Below are 16,723 nucleotides of genomic sequence, written 5' to 3'. Positions count from 1 at the left end.
AAAAAAAAAAAAAAAAAAAAAGTACAAAAATTAGCTGGGCATGGTGGCAAACACCTGTAATCCCAGCTACTCAGGCGGCTGAGGCGGGACAATTACTTGAGCCCAAGAGATGGAGATTGCAGTGAACTGAGATCATGCCACTGCACTCCAGCCTGGCTGACAGAGCGACTCTCTCAAAAAAAAAAAAAAAAAAAAAAGAATATCCAAGAAGTGCCTAAAATAGCAAGCAAAGGAATTGTATACGTGCCTATGTTCTTTTTTTCTGGAAAGGAGAATCTGCAGCTTTATAATTTCAACATCAGCCTAAACCGTCGTGAACCTAAAACAATCAAAAGGGCCAGAATCTGTTTAAAGAATTTATTCAAGGGCAGTGTGAGGGTAGACCAACCAAAAAACCAACTCCAAAGAATGGAGGTCAGCCTTAAGAAGTAGGGAAGTTAAGATTTCATTTACTTAGGCAGACAGAGAAGTTTTTAGCTGGATTACGTTATCTATACAAGGTTGGAGCATAATTACAGAATTTGGTTACAAGCAGTGTTTTGTTTGTTTGTTTGTTTGTTGTTGTTTTTTGAGGTGGGGTACAGCTAACATTGTTTTACGGAGAGTTTAACACTCATGAGTTGCTGTCATATGGTGACATCGTTTGAGTCTCTCTAGTCATTGAACAGAACAAGAAAAATAAATCGAATTAAATTTATAATCTGAAGTTATATGTGACCCATCACATCTGTCAAGTTTTAAAACGGGTTTTGTTTTTTTTTGGTAGGGGGAGCGTCCAGCAGCTTTTAAATGTTAATTTTCACATCATGTGTTCCAAAAATAATTGGTTAGCCTAGGTCACTTCCACCCTCCAACGCTGTGAATACAGTCTCTGTAGCATTCGCTATTTAATGTCTTATCTTCCCGAGCTATTTGAGAAATCGCTAGGTCGCCTTAATACCGCAGTCGCCACTTTGCGGACTGGAGGGCGGAGTCTGCTTCGTTCTGAGGACTGCGTGGCTCCGCGCAGAGAGCTCCTGCTAGGCCTGCGAGTCCTGTTCTGAATTCTTACCCTTATTTAGTCCTTGTCACCACCCCCGCCGTGGGAACGGCCTAACGGCCACTCGTCAAAGGAAGTGGCTGCCGGCAGCTCTTGACCCGGAATCGGATCCTAGTCCCACCCCTTCTGCTCCAGGCTTCCTTCTGCAACAGGCGTGGGTCACGCTCTCACTCGCTCTCTTTCTGCCGCCATCTTGGTTCCGCGTTCCCTGAACAGTAAGTACTTTCTGTGCCGCTACTCTCTATCCGCAGCCATCCGCCTTTCTTTCGGGCTAAGCTGCCCCGGGGACTGAGAGTTAAGGAGAGTTGGAGGCTTTACGGGGCCACAGGGTTCCTACTCGCCCCTGGGCTTCCTGACAAAATGGGGTCTGCGGTTGGTGTCCTGGCAAAAGCAGAATAGAAGGGCTGCGGGCCGGGCCCGGAATCCGAGCCTGCAGAGATGGAAGCAGTTGCAGTGTTGAGGGCAGAAGAGAAGTGCGTCTTGTTTTGGGAACTGCTTTAAGGGATCCAGAAAAGGGTCAGGGGTCACAGCCTTAGAACCTCCAACACCGTTCTCATTGTGACAAGCAAGTGTTGAACTTACAGCACCGTCTTTCCCCTCCTGGGTCCCCAAAGTCGACAAACGTAGTCCAGGAGGCCCCAGCCTAGCCAGTGTGAGTATTAGGAGTGGAGAGGGTTCACGGTAGCGTCTGAAGTCGCCTATGATCGGGAGCCAGCCCTGGATCCTCTCCCTCGGGTTGAGAATGCAACTGGGAATTGCTGGCCTTGATAGAGGCATAAGGGTCACATATTTACCTCTTATTCCCAGGTGCTTTGGGGAGGGTTGCCCCCGAACACCCTCACGGTTTTTTTCTAACGGCCCTCCACGGAGTTTTTAAGAATACTTGTCTCTGGGTTGGGCAAGTGAATGTATCCCAATCATTCAGGCCTCCTTTATATTCCCTTCCTTCAGAAATGCCCGGCGAAGCCACAGAAACCGTCCCTGCTACAGAGCAGGAGTTGCCGCAGCCCCAGGCTGAGACAGGTAGGTTCCCCTACCCCCCTTGCCATTAATTAAAATTGACCCTAAGGCCATTTGGTGGCAAAATGACCAAGAGGAAGTACACTGTGTAAGAGGATGGGGTTGCAGCTTTACCGAGGAGGATAGACCGTAAAATTACTATCCTGGAGTTACTTCTTTAGGAATTTGGAGTAAAAGTAATGTTTTTAAGATTCGTGGACGTTAAAAGTTCCCTAGCTTGCTTTCTGTTATGCCTGTTGCCTCTAAAGAAGCTCTCCTGTGGAACCCCAACCTCACATAGGAAAACTGAGCAGGGAAGGGGCTCGGTGATTCTTACCTATTGGAACTAGATGACACAGGCCAAGGAGCCCGGAGCATTTGTGAAGCTCCAGCCAGCAAGTTGCATCAAGGTTTTAGTTGGCAGAGCTTGGCATTGTGCCTTTATCACATGTCTGGATGAGATGTGTGCTGGTGGTAAGTGTGTCTTGCTGAGCCCCAGAGTCCTCCTAGGTCGTATAACTTGTTTATGGATTGGTGGTGCTGAGATATTTCTAGTGTGCTGGAATAGTTCCTGCATCATTGTGTGAAACCCAGGATTGAAATAAATCCTTCTTTTATCCTCAACGTTGAAAGTAGTGACTGTGAAGGCTAATTTTTAAATTCTGGTTAAAACATATCTCTGTAAAAAACTTAGGAGGAGGTAGTGAAAAGTTCTTAAAATGATAGCCTTTCTGAGTCAGTTGTGCAGCGCTAAATGAAGGGACTCTTCAGGCTGTAATCTTCATTCTCACCTTTTTATGATTTTTTTTTTTTTTTTCATTTGTTATTTAAGGGCAAGTCCTTTCCCTTTTTGTGGTTACAGTAGAGTTGCTTATGGTTGAAAGCATTAAGCTTCCCACCTGTTTGATTTTAGCAGCTGAAGGGATTAATACAGCTGCTAGGAAGAATGGGGAGTTCTGAGCTGGAGTATAAACAATATGAAATTCTTGAAGTACAAGGGGCTTAAGGAAGGGAAAAAATAAAGTACTCTTCTCTAAAGATTCTGTGATTTCAGTACAAAACGAGATTTTAGAGATTGTGTCATTGAACAACTTAATTTTACAAATATGAAGACTTGAAATTCAGATGAATTTAGAAAAATCTGATTCAAGCTTCAAAACTAATGCATTTACTTCTGAAACAGTCCTTAATGCTATTAAATGTATTCCTGAATAGTTTGAGTTGTATAGTAGGCTTATATTAAGGAAGTACCAATGATAAATACACAGGATTTTGTCTGTAATGACAGTCTATTAGAGTGAAGTAGGAAGCTCAAGGAATTGGTTATGGTGTCAAAGCAAGTATTTGGGGCCTTATTCCATTTGAGGTACAGTCAGAAGAAAATATATTCCATGTTTTTGTGATTCATTATGTTTGGTAGTGTTTTCCTGTAATCATTAGACTTTGGCCTACCCACTCTACAGGAAAAACTGGTTGAGCCACCTTGTCTTTTCCATGGTAGTATGCCATAAGAACTTCAGAATTACTGGTTCAGTGAATTTTGAATTTGAATTTTGGTACCACGGACTTTTTTTTTCCCCCCGTTTAACATTGCCTTCTAAGCATTGAGCATTTGTTGATCCAATTCTGTGTTACCTCCTGAATGCCAGAAATACTGTCTTACTGTCATGCCAAATATTGGTGTATTTTGACATAATGAAATACTTAAATTCCAAGTTAAGGAGTGGGGATCAAGTGTATTCTCGCCACTCCAATTCACTTCTTTTTTTTTTTTTTTTTTCTTTTCTTTTTTCTTTTTTCTTTTTTCTTTTTTTTTTTTTTTTTTGAGACGGAGTTTCTCCCCATTGCCTAGGCTGGAGTGCAGTGGTGCAATCTCGGCTCACTGCAACCTCCGCCTCCTGGGTTCAAACAATTCTCCTGCCTCAGCCTCCTGAGTAGCTGGTATTACAGGTGCGTGCCACGACGCTCAGCCAATTTTTGTATTTTTGTATTCAGATTTTTCCTAGCCTAGTGGAAGCCTGAAAGTATAAAAGCCTGTTTTTTCTTACTTCAGATTCCCCATCATCATCACTGCTCACTATCTTCTTTGTTCCAGTTTTTGGTATTTTTTCCGTTAGTTCATGATATTTGGGTGGACAGAGTAGCATAGCTAGCTGTTCTTTGTGGTAATTCTGTTGGCTGTGAGAAAGACTTGGGAATACAGTCCGTTTTAAGAAGTAAGGGGAGAGCACAACTGGGAAAGGGTAGAAAGCATGTTGTTCCCAACCTCCCAAGTGTCTGTGCTCCCCATTTAGAGATAGGCTACTCTTAGACTGTTCTCCTCACCCTAAAATAGTTGGTTTACTTTGATAGAACTTGGGGAAGTGTGAGAAATTAGGAGAGGAATGTCTTCTCACTTGACTGCTGAAAAATGTTTGGGAAAGGTTGTTGTTGCGTGTCACCTTTATCTAATCCTGCGTGGTCACTTAGACTGTCAGATTTTAAACTCGAGTGTGTCCTAGGAGGCATGTTGTACCAAGTTGGGCTGCATAACTCACCTTTTTTCTCCTCCCCCCCCCCCTTTCTTTATCTCCTTTTGCCTTTCTCCAGCTGTGCTACCTATGTCTTCAGCCTTGAGTGTCACTGCTGCCTTAGGCCAGCCTGGACAAACCCTCCCCCCTCCTTGCTCTCCTGCCCCACAACAGTGCCCTCTGTCAACTGCTAACCAGGCTGCCCCATTCCCTTCCCCCTCTACTATTGCCTCGACCCCTTTTGAAGTTCCTTTTACCCAGTCATCCTCTGGAACAGCCCTACCTTTGGGAACTGCCCCTGAAGCCCCAACTTTCCTACCAAACCTAATAGGACCTCCCATCTCCCCAGCTGCCTTAGCTCTGGCCTCTCCCATGATAGCTCCAACTCTGAAAGGGACGCCTTCCTCTTCAGCTCCCTTAGCTCTGGTTGCCCTGGCTCCCCACTCAGTTCAGAAGAGTTCTGCTTTTCCACCTAACCTTCCTTCTTCACCTCCTTCAGTGGCTGTAGCTGAGTCAGGGTCAGTGATATCACTGTCAGCTCCCATTGCTCCCTCAGAACCAAAGACTAATCTTATTAAAGTTCCCTCTGAGGTAGTCCCTAATCCAAAAGGCACCCCCAGTCCTCCATGTATAGTCAGTACCGTTCCTTACCACTGTGTGACTCCCGTGGCCTCTGTTCAATCTGGAATGGCCTCCCTTCCTCAGACAACACCCACAACTACCCTAGCTATCACTTCCCTTCAAGTCAAAGATACCACCATTTCCTCAGCTCTAACTTCTCCGCAAAACCCAGGAAGCCTCAGCCTAAAGGGGCCTGTTAGTCCATCTGCTGCCTTACCTCTTTCAACTCAGTCTCTTCCTGTGGTGACCTCTTCTCAAAAGACTGTGGGTCCCAACACCCCCCCAGATTTTCCCATTTATCTGGGCTCTCATCTTGCACCTTTGTATCAAAGTTCTTTTGGTTCTGTCCAACCTTTAGGTCAAACAAGTCCCAGTGCTTTGACAGACCCTACAGTGAAGACCATTTCTATAGATCATTCTTCCACAGGGGACTCTTATCCTTCTCAGAGATCTGTAATTCCTCCCCTTCCTTCCAGAAATGAGGTAGTTCCTGCTACTGTGGCTGCCTTTCCAGTGGTGGCTCCATCTGTTGACAAAGGTCCCTCTACCATCACTAGCATAACCTACAGCCCTTCTGGCTCCTTAAATGTAGCTACCTCCTCTTCATTATCTCCTACGACCTCTCTCATTCTCAAAAGCTCTCCTAATGCCACTCATCATTATCCTTTAGTGGCCCAAATGCCTGTTTCTTCTGTTGGAACCACCCCACTTGTGGTGACTAACCCCTGTACAATTGATGCAGCAGCTACTACCTTTGAGGTAGCTACTTGTGTTTCTCCTCCAATTTCATCAGGTCCCATAAGTAATATAGAACCAACTTCCCCTGCTGCCTTGGTTATGGCACCTGTGGCTCCCAAAGAGCCTTCTACTCAAGTAGCAACCACTCTGAGGACACCAGTCTCTCCTCCTCTGCCAGACCCTGAAGACCTCAAAAATCTCCCCAGTTCAGTATTGGTTAAATTTCCAACACAAAAAGACCTCCAAACTGTACCTGCCTCTCCTGACGGAGCTGCTTTCTCTCCAGCCCAAGCAGAACTCACCACCAAGAAAGACCCTACTGTGTTACCATTAGCCCAGACAGTTCGTAAAAATTCCCCTTCTTTCCAAAGTACATCCTCTTCTCCAGAGATATCTCTTTCTCCTGAAACCACCGTAGCAAAGAAAAGCCTTGGAGGCCCTCTCCCTATAGGTAAGCCAACCAGCACTGTGACCTCCCCGCTGGGTGTTAACTCCTCCTCGGCCTCTGTAATCAAGACAGATTCTTATGCAGACCCAGACTCTGCTGGTCTGCTTCTCAAAAGTTCTCTCATTACCCCAACAGTGACTGCATGTCCTTTGCAAAGTGCTGACCCTGCTGGGGTGGCTCCCACAACTGCCAAAGGTACCTCAACTTATACAGCTACAGCCAGCCCTTTTCTAGAAGGAACTGTCTCTTTAGCTCCTGAAAACCACCCAGTTAAGGAAGGTACTTCCACTCTTACTACTTTATCCTTGGTTCCTACAGCTTCAGATTGCCCTGTGGCTCCATCCCCCCAGAATACCTCTGCTCCTCTGGCTACCTTAGTGCTGGCCCCTGAAATCCCAAAGTCTGTGCCCTCACCCTCTCTTCCCGCAGCTGGGACTCCTCCAGGTACAAAAAAGGTTTATGGTATTTCTCATACTTCAGCATTGGCACCTGTTGCTTCCTCTCCCAAAGAGTGCCCAACTGAGGACTCTGGTGCTTCTGCTACTGCATCTTCCAAAGGATCTCTGACTTACCTAGCTGACTCCCCATCTCCTTTAGGGGTTAGTGTGTCTCAGACTAAAAGACCTCCAACCAAGAAGGGTTCTGCTGGCCCTGATACTCCTGTTGGAAATCTCTCGTCCCCTGTTTCGCCAGTTGAAGCTTCATTTCTTCCAGAGAATAGTCTTTCTTTCCAAGACTCTAAAGACTCACCCGCCACGAAGCATTCTCCCACTCCTCCATCCCCCAAAGGGGCCCCTGCTCCCTCAGCTGTGACTCCTCTGTCTCCCAAAAGAGTAACACTAACCCCCAAAGAGACCTCCACTCCTTCAGTTGTGAATCCGCCCTTCCCCAAAGAGGGTCCAGCTACCCCAGCACCCAAACAGGCTCCCGCTCCTCCCACTCTATCCAGGACTTCTTCCTCCCTCAAAAAGGCCCCAGCTACCCCATCCCCCAAAGGGGCCCCCACACCCCTAGCTGCAACTCCTCCTTCCCGCAAAGGAGGCCCAGCTACCCCATCCCCTAAAGGGACCCCCAAACCCCCAGCTGCAACTCCTCCCTCCCCCAGAGGAGGCCCAGCTACCCCATCCCCCAAAGGGGCCCCCACACCCCCAGCTGCAACTCCTCCCTCCCCCAAAGGAGGTCCCCCAGCTATCCCACCCCACAAAGGGGCTCCCACTCCCCCAGCTGTGACTCCGCCCTCCCCAAAAGGGCCCCCCACACCCCCAGCTGCAACTCCTTCCCCAAAAGGAGGTCCAGCTACCCCATCCCCCAAAGGGGCCCCCACTCCCCCAGCTGCAACTCCTCCCTCCCCCAAAGGGACCCCCACTCTCCCAACTACAACTCCCTCCTCTAAAGGAAGCCCAACTACCCCATCCTCCAAAGAGGACCCCACTCCCCCAGCTGCAACTCCCTCCCACAAAGGAGGTCCAGCTGTGACTCCTCCCTCCCCTAAAAGAGGACCAGCTATCCCATCTCCCAAAGGGAACCCCACTTCCCCAGCAGTGATTCCTCTCTCCCCCAAAAAGGCTCCAGCAACTCCAGTCACCAGAGAAGGCCCAGCCACCCCATCCAAAGGCGATACCACTCCCCTAGCAGTGACTCCTGTCTCCCTCAAAAAGGCCCCAGCAACTTCAGCCCCCAAAGGAGGCCCAGCTACCCCATCCTCCAAAGGGGATCCCACCCTCCCAGCAGTGACTCCTCCTTCCCCCAAGGAGCCCTCAGTCCCCAAACAAGCTCCCACTTCCTCTCCCAAAAAGGCCCCGGCAACTCCAGCCCCCATGGGGGCCCCCATTCTGCCAGCTGTGATTCCTTCTTCCCCCAAAGAGGTCCCAGCTACCCCATCCTCCAGAAGGGACCCCATTGCCCAAATAGTGACTCCTCTCTCTAAAAAGACCCCAGCAACTCTAGCCCCCAAAGAGGCCCTCATTCCCCCAGCTATGACTCTTCCCTCCCCCAAAAAGAGCCCAGCAATTCCAGCCCCCAAAGAAGCCCCGGCTACCCCATCCTCCAAAGAGGCCTCCAGTCCCCCAGCAGTGACTCCTTCCTCTTACAAAGGGGCCCCATCTCCCAAAGAGGCCCCTACTCCTCCAGCTGTGACTCCTCCATCCCCCAAAAAGGGCCCAGCAACTCCAGCCCCCAAAGGGACCCCCACTTCCCCACCTGTGACTCCTTCCTCCCTCAAAGACTTCCCTGCCTCCCCAGTTTCTGTCACATGTAAAATGGGGGCCACTGTTCCTCAAGCATCTAAAGGGCTTCCAGCAAAGAAAGGCCCCACAGCTCTCAAAGAAGTACTTGTTGCCCCAGCTCCAGAAAGTACGCCAGTCATCACAGCTCCCACTCGGAAAGGTCCACAGACCAAAAAGAGTTCTGCTACTTCACCTCCTATGTGTCCAGATCCCTCAGCTAACAATGGTTCTAAAGGACCCCTTTCCACAGTGGCTCCAGCCCCTCTACTCCCTGCTCAGAAATGCTCTTCAAAGACATCAAAAGGCAAAGCTGCTTCTCATTCCCCAAAGGGCCCCTTGGCTCCTCCTGAGTCTAAGGCATCCACCCCTCTAACAGCAGCTGCCTCTGAGAAGGTCCTTCCTAAACCTGAATCAGCATCTGTCTCTCCACCACCCACCCCACCAGTCTCTCTGCCTCTTGCTCCCTCCCCAGTTCCCACTCTGCCTCCTAAACAGCAATTTTTGCTGTCCTCTCCTGGGCTGGTGTTGGAATCACCCTCTAAACCCCTAGCCCCTGCTGATGAGGATGAGCTGCCGCCTCTGATACCCCCGGAACCAATCTCTGGGGGAGTGCCTTTCCAGTCAGTCCTCGTCAACATGCCCACCCCCAAAGCTGCTGGAATCCCTGTCCCAACCCCCTCTGCCAAGCAGCCTGTTATGAAGAACAACAAGGGTATTTGCCTTGGTTTGCCGTGTGCATGGTGTGTCTGTTGCCCACACCCCTCTTGGGGGCTACCCACCAATACTAACCCTGTGATGCGCCGCTTTCTCCAGTGAATCTGCTTGGGTTTGGACATAGAACATAGAATGATCATTTTAAATGCAAAAGCTCTAGGAATATGAAACAAAATCTTGGTTTTCATCACTTCAGATAGATATATAGTGTATTGTGTATCATTCAGTACATTGTGGCCCGGACTACCCTGAGCCTACCATGCCATCTATTTTACCTAATTGATCTGACATTGAAAACCAAGACCTGCCAGACCTTTTAATTTGCTCTAATCCCTACCACATCACTAACTAACCTTGTCCCTGGGCCTGAGATTTGCTAAAACATTGGAGAATTGAACTATTTGTATTTCTTTTTCAATTCTTAGACTTAGTAATGACCAGGTGCCCAGGGACTTCCTTCTCATAAAAATGTAGAAACCTGTTTTTCCTAGCCTGAAAATGGTGCAGGTATATGCTTTTTTTCCTCAGTAGTCTTTACTGATGCTTGGCCTTTGAATTGAAATAAATTTATGTGAATTATGTTTGGAAAAATTAAGAGATACAGGTCAACATCATTGAGAATCTTCTAACTATATTGATTAGATCACATTGCTGGGGTGAATGGTTTGAAAATGAGGCTGAATATGTGCATGTGACTGCTTTTGACTTGCTCCAACCCCGTTTAAAAGTTGAGGGAATGGCCGGGCGCGGTGGCTCACGCCTGTAATCCCAGCACTTTGGAAGGCCAAGGCGGGCGGATCACGAGGTCAGGAGATGGAGACCATCCTGGCTGACACAGTGAAACCCTGTCTCTACCAAAAATACAAAAAAAGGCCGGGCTTGGTGGCTCATGCCTGTAATCCCAGCACTCTGGGAGGCCGAGGCGGGCGGATCACAAGGTCATGAGATCAAGACCATTCTGGCTAACATGGTAAAACCCCGTCTCTACTAAAAAAAAAATACAAAAAATTAGCCGGGCGTGGTGATGGGCACCTGTAGTCCCAGCTACTGGGGAGGCTGAGGCAGGAGAATGGCGTGAGCCCGGGAGGCAGAGCTTGCAGTGAGCCAAGATGGTGCCACTGCACTCCAGCCTGGGTGACAGAGTGAGACTCCGTCTCAAAAAAAAAAAAAAAAAAAAAAGTTGAGGGGAAATCCAACCTACCTATTGTGCCTCCATGGTGTGATTTTGTTTTTTTCACTTAAGTGTATCTGGGGGCACCTTCTGACAGAATTTTACAGGGATAATTGGACTGTTGGGTAAAATTTAGAGTCAGTCATAGGGGTCATTATTTGCCTGTGCCAAGAAACAAAGACCTTGAGGGAAAGAAAGCAGTTACAGTATGTTAAACTGCTCAGCTATTTCTAGTGATTACTTTTCATTTCTGGGGTTAGGGCTGGGTCTTTACTAGATGTGTACCCACTAGTTAGTGACTAAGTTAGGGGCTATCAAGCTGGCCTCACACAAGCCAGTTGGTTTACATTTAACATTCTTAAGTCTTGCATGAAGCATTGACCTGTAGTCCAGGCAGGATGTAATGAAGTACCTTCTCTTATAATTTCTACTATAAAGCAGTAAAAGTTGTTTCTCATTTTAGGGTCTGGAACAGAATCTGACAGTGATGAATCAGTACCAGAGCTTGAAGAACAGGATTCCACCCAGGCAACCACACAACAAGCCCAGGTGGGTATTCTCTTACTAACTGGTATTGGGTCAAGGAAGCAGGGTTGATCAGGGCAACTTTTGTATTTGGAACTGTGAACCTTCATAAAGGAAAACCCACAAGGAAATTGTGCTATCCAGATCTTGGATTCTGGTTAACTAATACCTGTTTTATCTTCTTAGCTGGCGGCAGCAGCTGAAATTGATGAAGAACCAGTCAGTAAAGCAAAACAGAGTCGGAGTGAAAAGAAGGCACGGAAGGTAAGATTTGAAAAGGATTTCAGGATCTAATGAAGCACCTTTATACAGAGTGGAACTCTTTATTTCCATAGGTTTTTGGGGAACAGGTGGTATTTTGGTTACACGAGTAAGTACTTCAGTGTTGATTTTTGAGATTTTAGTGCACCCATCACCCAAGCAGTATACACTGAACCCAATTCTTAGTAGTGGTAGAATCCTGTTTAAAGTAGCAGAAGTAGCTGGATTGGTGGCTCACACTTGTAATCCCAGCACTCTGGAAGGCCGGGGCAAGTGGATCACTTGAGGTCAAGAGTTCAAGACCAGCCTGGCCAACATGGCGAAACCCCTGTCTACTAAAAATACCAAAAAAAAAATAGCAGGGCGTGGTGGTACGCTCCTGTAGTCCCAGCTACAAAGGTGGTTGAGGCACGGCAGTTGCTTGAACCCGGGAGGTGGAGGTTACATTGAGCCGAGATTGCACTCCTGCACTCCAGCCTGGGCGACAGAGCAAGACCTGTCTCCAAAAATTAAAAAGTAAAGTAGCAGAAGTTACTATGGCAGAAAACCCATTCTCTTTTTTTTTTGTAACGGAGTCTCACTCTATCGCCCAGGCTGGAGTGCAGTGGCTGGATGTCAGCTCACTGCAAGCTCTGCCTCCCGGGTTCACGCCATTCTCCTGCCTCAGCCTCCCAAGTAGCTGGGATTACAGGCGCCCGCCACCTCACCTGGCTAATTTTTTTTTGCATTTTTAGTAGAGACGGGATTTCACCGTGTTAGCCAGGCTGGTCTCGATCTCCTGACCTCGTGATCTGCCCGTCTCAGCCTCCCAAAGTGCTGGAATTACAGACTTGAGCCACTGCGCCCGGCCCCATTCTCTATTCTTGTATGAACTTTTCTCAGCCTGGGGAAAAGCTTTGCTTTGGATGTTGTATTATGTTCCTTGCTTCTTTAGGCTGCTTCTAAAGAGGTTGCAAACCTTATACTATTTTCTCTTCTTTAGGCTATGTCCAAACTGGGTCTTCGACAGGTTACAGGAGTTACTAGAGTCACTATCCGGAAATCTAAGAATATCCTCTTTGTCATCACAAAACCAGATGTCTACAAGAGCCCTGCTTCAGATACTTACATAGTTTTTGGGGAAGCCAAGGTGAGTAAACTTTTCTTGGGCATTGTTCTAGACCAGGGTTTCTCAACCTCAGCACTGCTGACATTTTGCCTCTGGTAGTTCTCTGTTATGGAAGGGCTATCCTGTTCATTATGGATGCTTAGCAGCATTACATCCAGTTTTGATTACCCAAAAACTCCATTGCCATATATCTCCTGGGACACATAACTACCCCCTAGTTGAGAACCACCGCTCTAAACCTAAAAACTACTCTTTCTACTGCGAGTAAGGGCAAGCAGTTTAAAGCCGTACAGTAAGTTACCTGAAGTGGGTTTACAGAGAGTTGTGAAACTATATGATTTATTTTTCAAAGACTGCTGATCTACTCACATGAATCTGTATTCTCTACCCTGTAGATCGAAGATTTATCCCAGCAAGCACAACTAGCAGCTGCTGAGAAATTCAAAGTTCAAGGTGAAGCTGTCTCAAACATTCAAGAAAACACACAGACTCCAACCGTACAAGAGGAGAGTGAAGAGGAAGAGGTATACTAGGAAATCTTTCATATGTTAACTGTCGCCATATAGCAATGTGTTCGTGTTGGTGAGCTATATTAAAAACTAGATTGAGGAGACTCCAAAGAACTGCTGAAATTGTTTTTGCCTTTAATTTACTGCTTTTTCCCTCTCCTCTCTTAGGTCGATGAAACAGGTGTAGAAGTTAAGGACATAGAATTGGTCATGTCACAAGCAAATGTGTCGAGAGCAAAGGCAGTCCGAGCCCTGAAGAACAACAGTAATGATATTGTAAATGCGATTATGGTAAGTGTTCAAGCCTTTGTTCCTTGACTCCCTCTGCCCTGACCAATTACGAGTGACTTTATTTTGTCTGCTAAATATCAGCCAATTAGGGAACCTCATTCCAGAGCCTCTTCTGAGTTGCCGTAGGTTTTAGTGACCTGAGTTCTCCTGATTTGCCTATAAGAACCGCTAATTATCTTTTCTCTCTTACAGGAATTAACAATGTAATCATCTGAAAGCAACTTTTTTTGGTGTCTCAAAGGAGTAACTGCAGCTTGGTTTGAAATTTGTACTGTTTCTATCATAAATAAAGTTATGGCTTCTTGTTGGATGAACTCAGTCAATGACTGGTCTCTTCCCCCCCCCCCCCCCCCAAAACAAACAAAAAACTTGTAAAGGTTCTAATAATTTGTTAATTACTCCTAAGGCCTCCCTCATTTGATAAGGTTTAATGCCACAGATTTCCCGCTTAAAATCTCAGACTTTATACCTCTTTTAACAAGTCACTGGCCAGGCGCAGTGGCTCACACCTGTAATCCCAGCACTTTGGGAGACCAAGGAGGGGCGGATCACGAGGTCAGGAGATCGAGACCATCCTGGCGAACATGGTGAAACCCCGTCTCTACTAAAAAGTACAAAAAAAAAAAAACTAGCCGGGCGAGGTGGCAGGCGCCTGTAGTCCCAGCTACTCGGGAGGCTGAGGCAGGAGAATGGCGGCAACCCGGGAGGCAGAGCTTGCAGTGAGCGGAGATCGAGATCGTGCCACTGCACTCCAGCCTGGGCGACACAGTGAGACTATGTCTCAAAAAAAAAAAAAGTTACTTTACTAGGCTGTTAGGACCTTCCTAACTAGGAAATACAACCTGACTATAAAGTTTCTTATTTCTGACCAGGCGGGATGGCTCACACCTGTAATCCCAACACGGGGAGGTCAAGGCAGGTGGATCACTTTAGCCCAGGAATTTGACACCAGCCTGGGAAACATGGCAAAACCCTGCATCTACAAAAAATAGAATCACTGAGTAATCACTGAGATCACCACTGCACTCTAGCCTGGGTGACAGAGTGAGACACTGTCTCAAAAAAAATTAGTTTCTCATTTCCACTTTCCCAGATGTTAACTGTTAGCAGATCCTGATTCTTCTGTATCTAGTAATCAGCCCCTTCACTGAACTCCAATCTTTCTGAATGCACACTGGGGTTTCTGTGTCCTCTGAGGAGTTTACATTGTAACTCCTCGACATATAAGAGCTTGGTAGGGAGTTGAAGAGGAGGTAGGAGATACATGAAAAGGCTGCCTCCTGAAGGGGAAGATTTTGAGTACTACTAAAAATACAAAAATTTTGAGTATATTGTAAACTTTCTGCTCTTAAGCAAATTCTCTACAGACATTTTAATCTACAAAGTAGCTTCTGATTGGGATAGCCATAATTATATATTAGGACAATAAGTGAAAACAATGACTGTCCCAGGCTAACTAAAACATAACAGTTAGTTTACAGATAGCTATGTAGGAATTCCAAGAAAAATAAACTGAGTTTGAGTTGTCAGAGAATGGTTTGAAAGAAATCAAAGGGCTACAATTTAGAAATGGGAAAGTTACAAGTAAATGTAGAGGCAAGAATCCTAAAATGAATATGTGAAAATACACCTAGAAGGAAGATGTTAAAATGGGAATAAATGTGGCTAACATCTAAAACTGGGCTTTAGAACTAAAGAAGTTAAGGCATTTTTATAGAATTCAGTCTTTTGGTCTCCTTAAAAAATGAGGCCAGCCGGGTGCGGTGGCTCACGCCTGTAATCCCACCACCTTGGGAGGCCGAGACGGGCGGATCACGAGGTCAGGAGATCAAGACCATCCTGGCTAATATGGTGAAACCCCGTCTCCACTAAAAAAATACAAAAAATTAGCCGGGCGAGGTGGCTGGCGGGCGCCTGTAGTCTCAGCTACTCCGGAGGCTGAGGTAGGTAGGAGAATGGCGGGAACCTGGGAGGCGAAGCTTGCAGTGAGCTGAGATTCGGCCACTGCACTCCAGCCTGGGCGACAGAGCGAGACTCCGTCTCAAAAAAAAAAAAAAAAATTAGCTGGGTGTGGTGGCACATGCCTCTAATCCCAGCTACCAGGGAGGCTGTGGCAGGAGAATCGCTTGAACCTGGGAGGCGGAGGTTGCCATGAGCCGACATCGCGCCATTGCACTCCAGCCTGGGCAACAAGAGCGAAAATGTGCCTTAAGGAAAAAAAGAAAAAAAATTTAAGAAAAAGTCACCTCAACCCATTAGGCTATCAAAAAAAAGTGTTAGCAAGGATGTGAAGAAATGTGAAGAACTTGTGCACTGTTGGTGGGAATGTTAAATGGTGCAGCCACTATGGAATAGTATGGCAGATCCTCAAATAATTAAAAATAGAATTACCATATATGATCCCGCAATTCCACTTCTGGTTTTAAACCCAAAAGAATTACAATCAGCGATTCAGTGTTACAACCATACTCATAGCAGCATTATTCACAATAGACAAAGGCAGCAGAAACCCAAGTGTCCATCAACAGATGAATGCTTAAATAAGATGTGGTATATAGCAACAGCAGAATATTATTTGGCTGGGCGCAGTGGCTCATCCCTGTAATCCCAGCACTTTGGGAAGCCAGGATAGCTTGGCCAGGGAGTACAAAGGATCATTTGAGCTCAGGACTTTTGAGACTAGCCTGGGCAAAATGGCGAATCCCAGCCCTTTGGGAGACCGAGGCGGGTGGATCACCTGAGGTCAGGAGTTCAAGACCAGCCTGGCCAACACGGTGAAACCCTGTCACTACTAAAAATACAAAAATGAGCCGGACATGGTTGTGGACGCCTATAATCCCGCTACTTGGGAGGCTGAGGCAGGAGAATCACTTGAACCCAGGAGGCAGAGGTTGCAGTGCACCAAGATCATGCCATTGCACTCCAGCCTGGGCAACAAGACCAAAACTCCGTCTAAACACACACACAGACACACACACACAAAAAATTAGCCGGGCATAGTGTCCCAGCTACTAGAGAGGTGGAGGTGGGAGGATCCCTTGATCCTGGGAGGCAGAAGTTGTAGTGAGCCATGATCACACCACTACACTCCACCCTGGGTGACAAAGTGAGATTCTGTGTCAAAAAATATATATAAGACTGGGCATGGTGGCTAACACCTGTAATCCCAACATTTTGGCAGCCTGAGGCAGGCAGATCATCTGAGGTCAAGAGTTCAAGACCAGCCTGGCCAACATGGTGAAATCCTGTCTCTATAAAAATAAAAAACAAAATTAGCCAGGTGGCTGAGGCATGAGAATCACTTCAACCTGGGAAGTGGAGGTTGCAGTAAGCTGACACGGCGCCACTGCACTCCAGCCTGGGTGACAGAGCCAGACTCTGTCTCAAAAAAAACAAAATTAGCCAGGTGTGGTTGCCTATGCCCCTAACCCCAGCTACTTCGAAGGCTAAGGCAGGAGAGTCCTTTGATCCCAGGAGGCTGAGGTTGCAGTGAGCCAAGATCATGCCATTGCACTCCAGCCTGGACAAGAGCAAAACTCCAAAACTCCATCTCAAAAAAAAAAA

The 16,723-nt window shown here is 46.9% G+C and overlaps 1 protein-coding gene across 8 annotated transcripts; it reads left to right on the top strand.

Annotated features, from left to right (window-relative positions):
- Positions 1-212: 212 nt before the first annotated feature.
- LOC116268600 (nascent polypeptide-associated complex subunit alpha) lies at positions 213-13,477 on the top strand. 8 transcript variants are annotated; one of them, XM_031650575.1, is made up of 10 exons: positions 213-1,254; positions 1,991-2,062; positions 4,628-6,358; positions 9,131-9,292; positions 10,929-11,014; positions 11,177-11,254; positions 12,234-12,380; positions 12,755-12,883; positions 13,037-13,159; positions 13,352-13,477. In XM_031650575.1, exons 2-10 carry the CDS (start codon positions 1,993-1,995, stop codon positions 13,364-13,366), a joined length of 2,541 nt encoding a protein of 846 aa, XP_031506435.1. In that variant the 5' UTR covers positions 213-1,254; positions 1,991-1,992; the 3' UTR covers positions 13,367-13,477. The 8 variants fall into 8 exon arrangements, with proteins under 8 accessions (XP_031506435.1, XP_031506440.1, XP_031506442.1 ...); XM_031650576.1 differs by lacking the exon at positions 4,628-6,358 and having other exon boundaries at positions 1,124-1,254; XM_031650580.1 differs by lacking the exons at positions 4,628-6,358; positions 9,131-9,292.
- Positions 13,478-16,723: the final 3,246 nt, after the last annotated feature.

This window comes from Papio anubis, chromosome 9 (assembly GCF_008728515.1).
Source record: "Papio anubis isolate 15944 chromosome 9, Panubis1.0, whole genome shotgun sequence".
Classification (NCBI taxonomy): Eukaryota; Metazoa; Chordata; class Mammalia; order Primates; family Cercopithecidae; genus Papio; species Papio anubis.
This window is presented reverse-complemented; position numbering and strand designations above follow the sequence as displayed.

What these genes read in the sequence shown, in the direction of transcription:
- LOC116268600 (XM_031650575.1), top strand. Translation starts at nt 1,993, where the DNA reads ATGCCCGGCGAAGCCACAGAAACCGTCCCTGCTACAGAGCAGGAGTTG. An exon ending in CAACCACACAACAAGCCCAG is followed by an intron (nt 11,015 to 11,176) that starts GTGGGTATTCTC and finishes TTATCTTCTTAG; the next exon opens with CTGGCGGCAGCAGCTGAAAT. An exon ending in AGGAGAGTGAAGAGGAAGAG is followed by an intron (nt 12,884 to 13,036) that starts GTATACTAGGAA and finishes CTCCTCTCTTAG; the next exon opens with GTCGATGAAACAGGTGTAGA.